Source organism: Garra rufa, chromosome 18, assembly GCF_049309525.1.
Source record: "Garra rufa chromosome 18, GarRuf1.0, whole genome shotgun sequence".
Classification (NCBI taxonomy): Eukaryota; Metazoa; Chordata; class Actinopteri; order Cypriniformes; family Cyprinidae; genus Garra; species Garra rufa.
In genome coordinates this window covers 32,640,114-32,656,920 of record NC_133378.1, presented here as the reverse complement: position 1 = coordinate 32,656,920, position 16,807 = coordinate 32,640,114, and the positions used below count along the sequence as shown (strand labels likewise).

The 16,807-nt window shown below is 37.1% G+C and overlaps 1 protein-coding gene across 1 annotated transcript; it reads left to right on the top strand.

The window, feature by feature from the left end:
- Window positions 1-4,281: 4,281 nt before the first annotated feature.
- klf15 (Kruppel like factor 15) lies at window positions 4,282-15,700 on the top strand. The gene is made up of 3 exons (XM_073823525.1): window positions 4,282-4,505; window positions 6,964-8,227; window positions 12,769-15,700. The coding sequence occupies exons 2-3, from the start codon at window positions 7,038-7,040 to the stop codon at window positions 12,935-12,937; spliced, it is 1,359 nt and encodes a 452-aa protein (XP_073679626.1). The 5' UTR covers window positions 4,282-4,505; window positions 6,964-7,037; the 3' UTR covers window positions 12,938-15,700.
- The last annotated feature ends 1,107 nt before the right edge of the window (window positions 15,701-16,807 follow it).

Below are 16,807 nucleotides of genomic sequence, written 5' to 3'. Positions count from 1 at the left end.
ATCTATCTATCTATCTATCTATCTATCTATCTATCTATCTATCTATCTATCTATCTATCTATCTATCTATCTATCTATCTATCTATCTATCTATCTATCTATCTATCTATCTATCTAATCTGTCTATCTGTCTTTCTGTCTTTCTATTTATTTATTTTTTACTTACTTGAAATTTGCAAAAAATTTAAATTGAAAGGCCAAAATCTAATTTTATTAAGGGGCTGTGAGCCAAAAGTACATTTTGCATAATATCCAACTAAAACAAACAAACAAACAAACAAACATTTTTTTTAAAAATATAGACAAATTCACATATTGTTTATTTTGTGATTTTAAAGATAAATGAATGAATGAATGAATGAATTAATTAATTAATAAAATAATTTGTAAAATAAAATACAAAATTCACATATTGTTTATTTTTGAATTTTGAGAATAAGCAAAAAATTTATAAATAAAACATTAAAAAAAGTAAGCAAATTCACATATTGTTTTTTATTTTAAAGGATAGATAGATAAATAAATAAATAAATAAATATATTTTTTAAAAATGTATGAACATTTACATATAGTTTTTTTATTTTAAAGGATAAATAAATACATTTTCAAAAATGTAAGCAAATTCACATATTGTGTTTTTTATTTGAAAGGATAAATAAATAAATAAATATTTTTAAAAAAGTATGCAAATTCACATTGTTTTTTATTTTAAAGGATAAACAAATAAATAAATAAATACTTTTTTTTAAAGAATGGAATTTCACATTGTTTTTTATTTTAAAGGATAGATAAATAAACAATTTTTTTTTTTTTTAATTCACATAGTTCAGTTTTGGATTTTAAGGAAAAATAAATTAACTAACCATGTAAGTAAATTCACAATTTTTTATTAGATTTTAAAGGATAAATAAATAAATGTTAAAAATGAAATGTTTTAAGGATCAATAAATATTTGTTTAAAAAAATGTAAGTAAATTCACATATTGTTTTTTTTAGATTTTAAAGGAGAAATAAATAAATGTTTAAAAATGTAAGCAAATTCACATATTGTTTATTTTTTTTATTTTAAGGATTAATGGATGAAGGAATACATGAATAAATAAATTTAAAAAAAATTAAAATGTAAGAAAAATTCACAGCTTATTTTTGGATTTTAAGGATAAATAAATAAATATTTTTTTAATAATGTAAGCAAATTCACATTGTTTCATTTTTGGATTTTAAAGATAAATAAATACAAATATATATTTAAAAATTGAAGAAAATTTCACGTTTATTTTTAGATTTTAAGGATAAATAAAAATAATACATAATACATTTTTACGAAATTGAGAAAAATTCACATTTATTTTTGATAGAACAGGAATTCGGTATTGCTACCAATAATTTTTGTTGTTTCCTTTATGATAAATTGATTTTGTATTAATTTGTAGCCGGTTTTGGATAGAAACATTAACAAGTGTACATTGTTACTAATATTTACAAAACAACACTTTGCGTACATGGCTTAACAGAAACAAAAGATCAGACACACACTGTCCCAAAACTATGTTACAGTATGGAAAATGCTACACCTCAAGGTACTCAAACTAGTTCTGACCAAAGTTTTGCTTTCAAGTTCAGAAGTGTTTGGCGGTCACAGAGTCAGTCATGCACACACAGGGTAACTCTCTTCAGCTGACAGGTCTGTGTTTGCCCTCTGTCATTACTTAATCACCCACTGGCACCGTAACTGTGCCCTCTTCACCGCAGTACAAGTAGCAAACCGCTCACTGTAGAGCCTCAAGGCCTTTGGGTTGTGCCTGGCTTCAAGCAAACCATATAAAAACAAAACACATTTTCTGTCACTGAAGAGGTGAGCGAGCTGAGAACGATTTGATCCCCCCCTATCCTAAAAATACACTGTGTGACTTCATACAGGCACAAGTGGAAAACAACAACACCTCGTGTGTAAGCCGCTTCCAAGATGATCCTTAACAACACACCTATTGGTCTATATATCTATTAATATATTATATATATGGTTGCATAATGGAAAAATAATAGTATTCTTATTAACCAATATTGTTTTGATCTTGGACTCTCATTTAAACAGCACCCATTCACTGCAAAGGATCCACTGGTGAGCAAGTAATGCAATCCTAAATTAAATTGAAGCAACTCATCTACATTTTGGATGGCCTGAGGGTGAGGAAGTTTGAATGATATTTTCATTTTGGGGTGAACTACTTCTTTAATGGCCAAATGAAAGTATTAAACAGGTTTGAAATATTGTTTTGACCTATTTGAGTGCTATTATCAGTACTGATTGGACTTGTTTGACTGAAATGTGAATGCCTTGTTTTGTTCTCTCATGATCTTTGGGCACACCCTGGAAAGGCTGTAGAAAAAAAAAAGCCTGGTTCAAAGTCTTATTTCCCTCCCATACCTTTAACTTAGACTGGTTAAAAGTTAAGCCAAAGTATAGAAATATTTTTGGAACCTTGTATCTTAAAAAGCATGAATATACAGTTGAAGTCAAAAGTTTACATACACCTTGCAGAATCTGCAAAGTGTTAATTATTTTACAAAATGCATGTTATTTTTTATTTAGTACTGACCTGAAAAAGATATTTTGCATAAAAGACATTTACATACAGTCCACGAGAGAAAATAATAGTTGAATTTGTAAAAATGACCCTGTTCAAAAGTTTACATACACTTCTTAATACTGTGTTGTTACCTGAATGATCCACAGCTCTTTTATTTAATTTTTTTGTTTAGTGATAGTTGTTCATGAGTCCCTTGCTTGTCCTGAACTTTTAAACTGCCTACTGTTCTTCAGAAAAATCCTTCAGGTCCCACAAATTCTTTGGTTTTTCAGCATTTTTGTGTATTTGAACCCTTGCCAAAAATGACTGTATGATTTTGAGATCCACCTTTTCACACTGAGGACAACTGAGGGACTCAAATGCAACTATTATAGAAGGTTCAAATGCTCACTGGTGCTCCAGAAGGAAACACAGTGCATTAAAAGCTGGGGGTGAAAACTTTTGAATGGAATGAGGATATCTACATATTTTTTTCTTATTTTGGCTAAATATCATATTCTTTTCATTTAGTACAGCCTTTCAGAAGATACTTACATGTTTCCCAGAAGACAAAATAAGTTAAATTTACCCAATTCTTCAACTTAACTTTTCTTAATTCATTTTTTCCTTCTGAAGCATCATTGAGCATTTGAACCTTCTGTAATAGTTACGTATGAGTCCCTCAGTTGTCCTCGTTGTTGAAGAGATGGATCTCAAAATCATACAGTCATTGTTGGAAAGGGTTAAAATACACAAAAATGCTGAAAAACCAAAGAATCTGTGGGACCTGAAGGATTTTTCGGAAGAGAAGTGGGCAGTTTTTTTCTCTTGTGAATATTTTTGATGTGAAATATCTTATTCAGGTCAATAATAAATAAAAAAACCCTGCATGGTCCCTCTTATTTTGGTCAAATAATTAACATTTTGCAGTTTCCACAAGGTGTATATAAACTTTTGACTTCAACTGTAGCAGTCATTAACATATTATGCCATTCAAATGTGTGGTATGCAGTTTGTCTTTCTGAGGTAAGTACTTTAATCCCACCAGTAATCTTTCCAGTTTAAACTCACAGCACCATTTTGAGATGAGTTTATTGTATTATAGTGCTGCTGTTAAATTTAAAGTAAAATAGCCACTTAATTAATGACAACTTTTGCACTTCGATCACATGTTCTGCAGTCTGATACAACTTTCTTTGGCAGGCGCGCTGGTATTGCAGCACCGCTGCAAGAGTTAAAGTTCCTTCAGTCGGTCAGTTGACAGAAGCAAAGGAAGGAAAGGGAAAGGGAAAGGGGGTGAGTGAGGCCAAGTATGGTGACCCATACAAGGAATTTGTGCTCTGCATTTAACCCATCCAAGTGCACACACACAGTAGTGAACACACACACACCGTGAACACACACCCGGAGCAGTGGGCAGCCATTGCTGCGGCGCCCGGGGAGCAGTTGGGGGATCGGTGCCTTGCTCAAGGGACTCACCTCAGTCGTGGTATTGAGGGTGGAGAGAGTGCTGTACATTCACTCCCCCCACCTACAATCCCTGCCGGACCTGAGACTCGAACCTGCAACCTTTGGGTTACAAGTCCGAATCTCTAACCATTAGGCCACGGCTGCCCCATAAGCAACTGTGTACTTCAGTAAAAGCTGTTCATTGACGACAAAAGGCAAGAGTCCTGCCTCCGTCGACGGCTCCGCCAATCCCAGAGTGTGGAGCAGACGAGCCTTCAGCAGCCTTCCCCAAATCTACTCTTAAAGCCCACAAGACAAGATCGTGTGACAGCAGCGTAATACTACGGAGACGGGGAGCATGATCTGCCATGAGACGCTTCATGTCTCAAGGGCACATTTAACGGCTAATGAAGCATTCTTCAGCAAAGAGAAACGGATCGTACTAGAACTTTAAACGCCAGGGATTAATGCGAGTGATTTAGTAAGGTAAGTTTGCTTGTTTTTTATGCTTTCATGTAGCGTCGAGTTGTCGCATGGCATGCGCGGAAACAGTGCAACTATGTGCTGCGTCGAAACGTGTGACACATAATGCAGAATAAATGTAAAAAATGTCAAATAGCATAGATTAACTGTGTATTTACACAGTTTAACTATATAGACAGAGAGATTAAGGGGTTTAGTGGGTAAACAGGACTGGGTAAAAAAATGCTTTATGCAATAATAAGCATGCACATCAAGTGTTGCATATTTAAAATGTTATTTTAATTAAAAATGCTTTAGTTATAATTTATTACAATGTTAATAATAAAACACGTTTTTAATAATGTAACTTACTTTTCTAGCATTCTACACTTATATGTTTAGGTACAAACTGCCTGGACTTTGTCCATTGCATTTTTCGACCACTTTGACTTTTAATAACTGATGAAAGAAAATAAAGTTTTGAAAACTTTATTACAAGTGACATTATGATGATTAGGACAAGTTAAACAGATAAAGTGCAATGAAAAGTAATTAAAAGGATATTTAAAGTGATTTTAAGCTGTCTAAGGGTATTTAAAAAAACAATGTCTCCTCCAGAGTTTGCAGTGGACACATGTGGGTGTTGACACTGCCTGTAGATGTCAGGGTTATTCTCGGTCATTCTGCAGCAGACAGGGGGCGCTAGAATCGCCGCCGCGATTAAACACCAAATTAAGTGTTCAGTACTGATTAATGAACTACTGAAGCCAACCGTGACAAAGCCCAATGACAGTTCTATAGACTTAGAACTCTAGTGTATGTTTTAAAGTTGCCACTCTATAATAGTGATATTATATCACTATTATTGAGTACATTTACATCTGTCTACTTCATATAGTGTGACAACATGTCACATGTTTAGGTTTGTGTCTGTACAAAAACATGTATTCACTGGAGTCAGAAGTGTGACAACTAACACCAGTCCTCCCTCCATAGCTTATTCAACTTCTTATTATGATAATATGTGTCAAGTCTCTGTTGGAGTGGTTATTACATTGCTGTAGCTACAGATTCCTTTTTTTTTTTTTTTTTTCAGTGCACGGGCCAAGGAATGTTACAGTATAATGAAATTACTAGCTGCAGCATTGAAGTTAGGCTTTGGTGGTCAAATTCCCAGAAACGAACAATGTTGCCTTTTTGAATGTCTTACAGTTGATATGCAGATAGCAGCACTGCAGTTAGTCTTTCACCTATTATATATACATATCAACTGCAACACAGACCAAAAAAGGAGAAAACACTGAGTCACTGAACAGAGAACTCACCATTTATTGATTAAATGGTGAGTTGTCTCACACATGGCAAAGTGATTTTATGCGCTCCTTTGGCAAGAGCGCAAGAGCCAGTTATCATCTGTTTCCAATCGAACACAATCATCTGAGACTCGTTGTGTGCACACAATGCTATCTTGTCTACATGGTTAGCTTATACCAAGACTTGTTGTAGTGAGGGAGTAACATGTTCACATCCTTATTTTAGCGTTGACGTATACAGCTATTATAGTAAATTGTTTCCAGTGTCTCACACATACACAAGGGGGAGGGGGGGTGTTGATGATATCTTAGACTTTAGCTGCTTCTTGCGTCTAAAATGTTTGTAATTGTAATTCCACCTAGCATTGAGTTTGTTTACATGCAGAGTATTAATCATTTGACTACAGCTGGTTTTTGCAACGTCATTGAATATTTAAAGGATTAAATGCACATTTCACATCACATCTGTCTTTTGGTGTGTGGGTAAGCTGCCAAGGCTAATTGTAGTCTGATGATGATTAGTATACAGGACATGCTGAAAGAAGTCGACCTATTTAGGCTCATTAGTCTTTTTGCGAAAGCTGGACTTATATGTGACTCTGGACCACAAAACCAGTTTTAAGTAGCACGGGTATATTTGTAGCAATGGACAAAAATACATTGTTTGGGTCAAAATTATGCAATCATTAGGATATTAAGTAAAGATCATGTTCCATGAAGATATTTTGTAAATGTCCTACTGTAAATATATCAAAACTTAATTTTTGATTAGTAATGTGCATTGCTAAGAACTTCAGTTGGACAACTTTAAAGGCGATTTTTCTCAATATTTTGATTTTTATGCACCTTCAGATTCCAGATTTTCAAATAGTTGTATCACGGCCAAATATTGTCCTATCCTAACAAACCGTACATCAATGGAAAGCTTATTTATCAACCATTATGACTGGTTTTGTGGTCTAGGATCACATTAAATTCAGTAAGACCAAAACCTTTTACAAATTGTCTGACTGAAACTTTAAAAAATGCATGCAAATATACTGACTGAGATCTTCATTAAAAGTCTGCTCTCTGCTTTAGCTGGACAGCCATTGATTGCTTTAAATGTTACGTATCTACGAAATGTCACATTATTGCTAATCCTGAATTTGTTTCTTGCTCTTTTCTAGACTGAAAACCTGAATTATTCATAGCAGGGAACTGTACAAGTGGTCGCCGTGCTTTGGACAGGCAGTAGCCAGGAATGGTGGATCACTTGCTGCTTGATGAAGAGACTTTCTTTCCTTACACTTATTTGCTGCCAGCCCACAACCCATCGGATATGGTGACAGACGAGGGGGTGTACCATATGCTTCCATCACCATTCTCAGAGGATAACCTGAGTGACTCATCTAGCCCACGTTCCTGTTCCAGCCCTGAGTCTCAGGTGTTGGGCTCTAGTTGTGGGAGTAACTCAAGTGGAGAAAGTCAAGATGGCCTTCTTGACTTCCTCCACTCTCAGTCCCTAACTCTGAGCCAAAACTTGCCGTCCTCCACCACGGCATCTCCCATGGTCCCTCCTGTTCTTCCCATGGGTCTGGCTTGGGAGTCAAGACGGGACCGCACCACCAAAGAGGAGTGCTTTGAGTTCCCAGTTTTCCCTGGAGATTTGGAGGACCATGCGGGGCTACTCTTTCAGCCCACTCTGGAGGAGATCGAGGAGTTCCTCGAGGAGAACATGGAAGTGGTAGCCTTAAAAGAGGAAGCAGGAGAGGGTCTAGTGACCTGTGAGAGCATGCAAGGACCTACATCAGAACCTTGGGCTCAAAACTTAGACCAAACAGTGCCTGTCTCAAATGACATCCTTGATGCCAACTCTGATCCCAAAAGTGGACAATCCACAGTAGGGGCCTCTACAAATCCTTCAAATGCGTTGAAAAAGGAGGACTCTTCTGAAAAGGCAGTGATGGTGGAAAGTCCTAGCATGCCTGTGATCCTACAGCTCCAGCCCATTCAAGTAAAACAGGAATTGAGTCCTAAAACTCCCCCCTTGACACCAACACCAACACCAACACCTCAACCTGCCTCAGACATCAAAATAGCCCAGCTCCTTGTCAACATCCAGGGTCAAACCTTCGCCCTGGTTCCTCAGGTGATCCCACCAGCAAGCCTTAACAGCTCTTCCTCCAAGTTTGTTCGTATCGCCCCAGTTCCCATTGCCGCTAAACCCTTAGGTCTAGGAGAGAACGGAACAATTGATGGCCAGGGAACAGGCCTTGTAGTTGGGGGCCACAAATTCCAGAAGAGCTCGGTAGCTGATCTTATTAAAATGCACAAGTGTACTTTCCCTGGCTGTGCCAAGATGTACACCAAGAGCAGCCACCTAAAGGCACACCTGAGGCGACACACAGGCGAAAAACCATTTGCCTGCACTTGGCCTGGCTGTGGCTGGAGGTGAGTGTTTTTGTTCTGTACATTTATGTTTTTTTCCACTCGAGCAGAGGTTAATTGTCAAGGTCTGCATATTTACGAATGGCTTGCACTCCAGTAAGTTGTAGCTATTGCGAAAACAGCGTGGTACATCATTATCTTTGTTGACCATCCATGAATGGACTTCAAACAGAGACAAGGTGCTCTAGTGTGTGGACTAGCTAAATCTAAAGATATGATAGCTTGTTAGCCAAGAGCCAATTACATTATGGTTTTTAAAGCCAGTTCCTAGAGGGCCAGTGTCCTGCAGAGTTTAGCTCTAACCCCTCCAGCCCTTGAATGAATGTTTCTAGTAATCCTTTATTAGCTGGGCTAATAAAGGGCTTATTGAGCTAAACTCGGCACGATAGTGCGTCTCCAGGAGCAAGATTGGACACCTGAACTGATTTACAAGAATTAATCAGACTTCTTGAAAGATATGTAACATTTTAATAGAGCAGATAAGTAGACCATTGATTATTACCATTGATTATTACCTCAACTCACATATGCCGTAAAGGTGAAATACAGTGCGAATGGCTTGCACTCCAGTAAGTTGTAGCTATTGCGAAAACAGCGTGGTACATCATTATCTTTGTTGACCATCCATGAATGGACTTCAAACAGAGACAAGGTGCTCTAGTGTGTGGACTAGCTAAATCTAAAGATATGATAGCTTGTTAGCCAAGAGCCAATTACATTATGGTTTTTAAAGCCAGTTCCTAGAGGGCCAGTGTCCTGCAGAGTTTAGCTCCAACCCCTCCAGCCCTTGAATGAATGTTTCTAGTAATCCTTTATTAGCTGGGCTAATAAAGGGCTTATTGAGCTAAACTCCGCACGATAGTGCGTCTCCAGAAGCAAGATTGGACACCTGAACTGATTTACAAGAATTAATCAGACTTCTTCAAAGATATGTAACATTTTAATAGAGCAGATAAGTAGACCATTGATTATTACCATTGATTATTACCTCAACTCACATATGCCGTAAAGGTGAAATACAGTGCGATTTAGCTTGCATGCATTGGAAACTTTAAGTTGCTGAAACAGCAGAACTACAGCCACATTACTGATATACATAGTTTAGTTAGTAGCTAAGCTACTAACACTGCTTGATAGTGACTTTGTATTGCGTCTGTAAAATTTCATTCACAATTTGTCCTTAGATTTTGGGTCTTGTTTTGTGTTATCTTTGCTGTTTGGAGATTAGATAAACTCTTTGAAGAGGCAGACTTTGCCCTATTCACTGCTTCATTTGTTTACTCTTAGCCTATGTCCAGCTTCAATCTCTTTGAACAAGGCCTGTTTAAAGTGCACCAGCAGTTGTAGTGAGGTCAGGATTGACAAAAATCTTCAAGTACTGGTCTTTAAGAGAAAAAAGTTTGGTTCTTGATTTTGGTGTTTACTCTAAAGGTGTAATCTTGAAATGATTACATTAGTTATCAACTACATTTTTCAAGCACTTGGTCCTAGTAGTATCCCTGATTTAGATATTCCCAAGTTCCAAGTCCCTCTCTCAGACAACGTTTCTGTTTATGATCCACTGGTTTGTCAACTTTCATGTACGACCCTTCAAGATGATCTAATTATTGCAAATAATCAAAAATCGTAACGGCAAGTTGGCGTTGCCAACAGAGAGAGGCCTCTAGTCAAGTATGATAAGGCTTACTGATTCGAGAGGTCTGTTGTTATCAGTGACCTTGTTTAGCCTTGCTTCTGGATAGAAGTTGGCAGTGACTGGCCTTCAGCAGTCTGCAAGTCTGATTGAGGTCTCCGGGACATTGTCAGGAAATGGATAGGGAAGAAAGCAACTGAAGAATGCCCCATTTTCTGCTTCAAGCCTGGCTGCGGCATTGCTTTGCCAGCATTTTTAGCATTCCTTTGGTACTCCGCAAATAAAATTGTCCTAGTGACACAAACCATACTCAAAACCATACTCACACTTAGACTGAAAATATTGTAGACCTAAAAGCACACACAATAGCTTTAAACATAGTACTTGACTAGAAAACAAAAACCAGTTGGCACCTAGTTTGGAAGCAAACCAGGAAGCATGCCGCTTGCACACAAAGGTTAATAGAGTACAAAACCTGCATGAAAAGCTTTATCTGAACTGATACAGTTAGCAGTATCAACAGTAGAGCGAACGGAAAATGCAGATTTGCAAGGTGGAATCATACTTATAGTTGGTTGCAACGGCATAACATCGACCGCAATGCAAAAATGTGAATAGAAGTTAATAGCATGTGCTGTAGAGCATGCTGGAACAGCTCTGTTCATGAGCTCTGACGTCCAACAAGGAGGGGCACCCCGTCCCATCCTATCCCACAGGGCAACAATTAGTCCACCACCATCCCATCCCAACATACTTCAAAGACTTGCTTGCATACCATACATGTGGTATTTCAGAACGTGAGACTCTTTGACAGTCAAAAAAGCATGATGGTTTAATTCGCATCGCAGTTAGCGTATGCTACATGATGTCTTCTCTCTTTGAGTATGAAATGAGAATCTATTTGTTAGTTTTGTTAGTCATGCTGTCACCGTAGGGGGTTTATTTTTGGATTCGGCACAGAGTTAGCGCATAACTGTTAGCATAGCTACAACTGTACTTTTCCTGTCGAAGCTTGTTGTAAAAGTGGAAGAAACGCCAAGCCAGGAGAGAGAGAGAGACTGGTTTTTATAGCCTTGCAAATACTCTACACATGTTCCCGGGACATTAGAAACAGATACTACCTCGCCTATGGCTTCATATGAAACCCTGGCATGGGGTTGAGCAAGAGTTCCTGGCTTTCTCATTTCAAACAGAAGTGCACACTATCTTCAGATGCTTTTTTTATTGAGTAAGATGTGCATTGATAGTACAAAGGTGTAAAGTTGCGAGTCATTTGTACACCAGAGGTGTAATAGAACTAATTTCCCAAGAGCCTCTATTACTTTCCACGCAGTTTGAGTGTTGAAGTCCATCGCTTCCATATTTTCTAAAAACAAGCTGTGAGTTTTCCCTCTCCCGGGTTTTGGTTTGGATGGTTGCTTTCAGAAAACATTAACAGTCATGGATGTGGTGCAAATCTTCTTGTGGAACTTGAGCACTGGGTTAAGCGCTGGGTTAAATATAGTTGCTCATTATATCTGCTCCGAGCTCAAACCATTTGCTGCTCAGAAGTGAAGACACTGAGCAATTGTTTGACAGTTTTATTTGACGTTGCATGTGCTCTGTGCATCAAAGCCTGTGAAAGCGATTTCACTGTGCTTTTCAGTTTGTTACTCAGTAACTCCAGCACTGTTTTCACCTTTTGTCTGATTTCACAGCAACAGTCGCTCTTACAAAATCTCAAATGTAAGGGAACAAAAAGACATGCGGTAGGGTTTGTTAATGTGAATAATGAGCTGTCTTGTCCTAATAGGTTTTGATTTATGAGCTGTTTTGCTCACTTTCATTATGTTTATCCAGTGATTGACTAATTTAGGCACTGCGTGTCTTCCTTAAAGAAAAAGTTTATTTACTTCCAGAACAAAAATGTAATGTTACTCACCCCCTGGTCATCCAAGATGTTCATATCTTTCTTTCTTCGGTCGTAAAGAAATTGTTCTTTGAGGCCTGCGAGTTTGAACTTCTGAAATGCAGCTTAAATGCAGCTTCAAAAGGTTATAACTATCCCAGCCGAAAAAGAAGGGTCTTATCGAAACGATCAGTTATTTTCTAAAAAAATGTTTACAATTGATATACTTTTCTCATACCCTAACTGTCATGAACTGGAATACACAGATTTGATGCAGAGCTAGACGAGATGAGCATTTGAGGTTAAAAAGTATATAAATTGTAATTTTTTTTTAGAAAATAACCAATCGTTTTGGTAGATAAGACCTTCTTTCTCCGCTTCCTCAGTTTAGAGCTCTTTAAAGCTGCATTTAAAGCAACACAAGTGAAATATTTGTGACCATGGACCACAAAACCAGTCATAAGTGTCAATTTTTTGAAACTGAGATTTATACATCATACGAAAGCTGAATAAATAAGCTTTCCATTGACGTATGGTTTGTTAGGATAGGACAATATGTGAAATACAACTATTTAAAAATAAATCTGAGGGTGTAAAAAAATCCAAATATTGAGAAAATTCCCTTTAAAGTTGTCCAAATTAAGTTCTTAGCAATGCATATTACTAATCAGAAATGAGGTTTTAATATATACAAATTAGAAAGTTGACAAAATATGTTAATGGAACATGATCTTTACTTAATATCCTAGTGATTTCGGCATAATTTTGACCCAAACAATGTATTTTTGCCTATTGCTACAAATATACCCGTGCTACTGACGACTGGTTTTGTGATCCATGGTCACATATAGAGTAAATAAGGACAGTGTTGACTTCAAAACAACTGGAACTGAAGCTTTTTAAGACGTGGTCATAAGACAAAATAACATTGAAAGCAATGCCCAAGTAGTGCATTTTCCACAACACAGAATAAAATGAACTAGATCACTGCACAACCATTGATATTTGGCTTTATCTCTTCAGATTCTCCCGGTCGGACGAGCTGTCACGGCATCGCCGGTCTCACTCTGGAGTTAAGCCCTACCAGTGCCCCGTCTGCGAGAAGAAATTTGCCCGCAGCGATCACCTGTCCAAACACATCAAAGTCCATCGCTTTCCACGAAGCAGCAGGACAGCGCGCACTGCACACTGACCCCACACAACCCCCCGCCGCGGAGAGAGAGATAGAGATACAACCCGAACGAACAGAAGAAAGAGAGACCGAGAGACAGATTGACTTGTGGTACTGTGATAATTTATTACGCGAGGCTCGGATGAACTGAAGAAGAGTTTGTTCTGAAACTGTTACTTGACTCGTCGGCCTCGCAGATGTCGTACGCTTCGTAGATTCTATTTTTGTAGCATTCATGATTGTTTTCTATGTTTCAAATTTTTGCATTTTTTGTTGTACTTTGAGGTATGAATTGTTGATGTATCTGCCAGTCATCAACATTCCTTGTTTAAAGGAGAAGTTCACTTCCAGAACGAAAATGTACAGTTCATTTAATCACCTCCTTGTCATCCAAGATGGTCATGTCTTTCTTTCTTCAGTCGATAAGAAATTCTGTTTTTGAGGAAAACATTTCAAGATTTCTCTCTATATAATGGACTTCTATGGTGCCTGCAAGTTTGAACTTGCAGTTTAATTGCAGCTTTGAAAAGGCTCTAAATGATCCCAGCCAAGTAAGAAACGATTGGTCATTTTCTAAACAAATTGACAATTTATATATTTTTAACCTCGAATGCTATTTTTGTCTAGCTCTGCCTGAACTGTGTGTCGTATGCCAGTTAGGGTATGTCGAAAAACTCCCATCTCATTTTCTCAGTGTTTACTAAGTAAATTTGCAAAGAAGATCAAACTACATTTACAAAAAAAGATAAAACTGTGATGTAAGACGATTTTGAAGTTGGAGAAGAAAATGAGATGGGAGTTTTTCGACATACCCTAACACAGAGTTCGCACAAAGCTAGACAAGATGAGCATTTGAGGTTATGAAGTATATAAATTGTCATTTTATTCAGAAAATATAGACAAGACCCTTCTTCCTCGGCTGGGAGCCCTTTGATATGGAGAGTCCACTATATGGAGAGAAATCCTGAAATGTTTTCCTCAAAAAACATAATTTCTTATCGACTGAAGAAAGAAAAATCATCTTGGATGACAAGGGGGTGAGTAAATTATCAGTAAATTTTTGTTGTGGAAGTGAACTTCTCTTTTAAAATCACGATAAGTCACTTCTTTTGCCAACGTAATGTGTTTAGCTCCTCTAAACCAAAAAAAAGAGAGACTCGGGTTCATTTGAACTACTGATCATTGGTAGGACTGTGCCATTATAAGCTATTGGCAAAAACAGAGGCTTGACTTTCAGTTGTATGCTAGTAAACTGTGAAACCCCTTCGGACAGACCATACAGCGAATCAACGGAAGTCAAAACGCGCGCATTTGACGTATGTGAATGGGCCTTCTGATCAGTATTGAATCTTTGGATGTTTTAGTTGATAATACAAAACCTTTCTTCATTTCATTCTTCATTTTTGTCAGTGGTTGCTTTCATGGTAAAAAAAAAAATGAAAACAAGATACCTTCTGGGCCTTTCTCTAATCTAAATGTTTGCAGCTGGGGCCAAGGCATTTGTGGTTGAGCGCATGCGGTCGGAAGATATTTTCGACCGCAATGCAACACATTTCATATCTGAGAAACCCGACGATCCGAGTCAGTCAGTAAGTTGATAGCTAAGCTAGGTCAATACAGACGGTCGACTCTTTCTAACCTGCCTCAAACAGTCCTTTTGACCTGGGACTATCTGCCAAAATGTCTCTGCGAGACAAGCTTGAATGACAGAAACTGGAATTGCAAGGTGCTAACCGGTCTCGACCGCGAGTTCCCGCACAGGGCGCGCTTGCAGGTCAAACCCTCCTGCTTGGGAAATGTAGTCTGGGACGCATCTGGAGTTCACAGAGGACGCTCTTCATGGGAACTGTAGTCATGGACACAGCTTGACTACTGATAGGGCACGCTGACCATGTGCTCGCTAAAGAATGCGTGTAATATCCAGTGGGGTGCTGATAGTTGACGCTAATATTTAACGCGTTGCATAATTCGAGAAGAGCTTCGTAACAACCTTGTCGATGCAATCTGTTCTATGCAGTCTGTTTTTGCCAAAACAAAAACCCAAATGGAAACAACTACAAAGTTACCCAGAGTGCCTCAGGTGATGAATCAACTCGTTGCTCTTTGTACTGCACCAACAGGCACAACAGGCACCTATAGACACGTCTGCGTATGTACACGCACCTATAGTGTCTCTTCTGGTCCTCTACTTCGAGTAGAAATGATTACGGTATCGTTTTGCTGCTCTGCTTCTAATATTTAGCAACTGTTGTGGTCAGGAAATCCGATCGCAGAGCGGGAAGAAACCAGAACCACTCAGACCTCTCTCGCACACCAGAAGAGTCCTGTAGGAATGAAGGAAACGCATTTGTTTGCTGCTGTTTGTGCCTGTTTAGTATCTCTCCAAACACGTCGCTGTTGCTCTCTGAATAGAGGTAACCGTTGGTGATTGGTTTTAAAGCCCTGCTCATCTAAAAAGACGTCATATGAGTAATACAGTCACCCAGGCGGAGGTTGCGTACTTGTTAGCGTTGCATTCCTTGCCGTCTACATGAAATTTATGGTGAAATTGGTGCTTATGGCCAACATTGAATGTATGTATACTGTATGTACAGACTTTGTACAAAATGTCGTTGGATCAGAGAGTACCGGATATTCTTCTACTGACGTATCTCGCATCGTTGATTGTATAAATGTCCCCTGTAAAATGTAAACCAATGTACATAATAACATTTCAATATATATAAATATATATATTTTTCTTGATATACATCAGATGCATTTACAAATAAATTGAAAATAAGAGCTGTTTGTTTAGGTGTTGTCTTGTTTGTTGTTGTTAGTAGCATAAATAGATTTTATTGTGAATGGAAAAATGCTAAGGTTTTTATTTTCAGTTTGAAATCCACCAGTGAGTCTTGCAGAATAATTGAATGAAATAGTTGCGCTTAGAGTTCGTCGCTTATGTATTCGTTTCATACACCATTACAATGATTGATGGTCTCATTCCAGTGATGTATAATTGTAGTCATACCAGGGGGTCGAGAAAGAACTTGTGCTTTATGATTCCAAATTATACATTAAAACTGCTCACTTCCTAAAGAAAGAAAGCAATGAAACACACATTTGCCTCTCTTTAAGAGTATAAGTGAGCCAAAAGGTGAAGGTTAAGATGTCATAAAAGAGCTTTAGTTTATCTTTTCAATCTTTTACAGATTAAACTTCTTTGATACTTATAATAACACTGATAAAGAACCTCCTGTACTATTCTTTATTTAAAAATGGCAGTATTTTAATGTATTATATTTATTATGGAGAAAATATACTACAGAAATAATGATAGATCAAAGATCAAACATTATCGATTTCTTTTAGATATTTTTGTTTTTAAATATTTTTGGAAATTTGTTTGGATACATTTAAAAGTATTTTTAATAAACATTTTCAATGCTATATATATATATTTATTCATATTACATAAAATCATAATATAACGTATTTGAAAAAAGTCATCTTTTATCTATAATTGTATAGCTAGATAGATGGATAGATAGGTATAGATATATAGAGACAGATGATAGATAGATAGATAGATAGATAGATAAATACATAGATATAGATATATAGAGACAGATGATAGATAGATAGATAGATAGATAGATAGATAGATAGATAGATAGATAGATAGATAGATAGATAGATAGATAAATACATAGATATAGATATATAGAGACAGATGATAGATAGATAGATAGATAGATAGATACATAGATAGATACATAGATACATAGATATAGATATATAGAGACAGATGCATAAGTATTTTAATAAACATTTTAAATGTTACAATTTTAATAAACAGTCATATATATTTTTTATATTTATTTATTTTTTATAGTATAGTATAGAAAA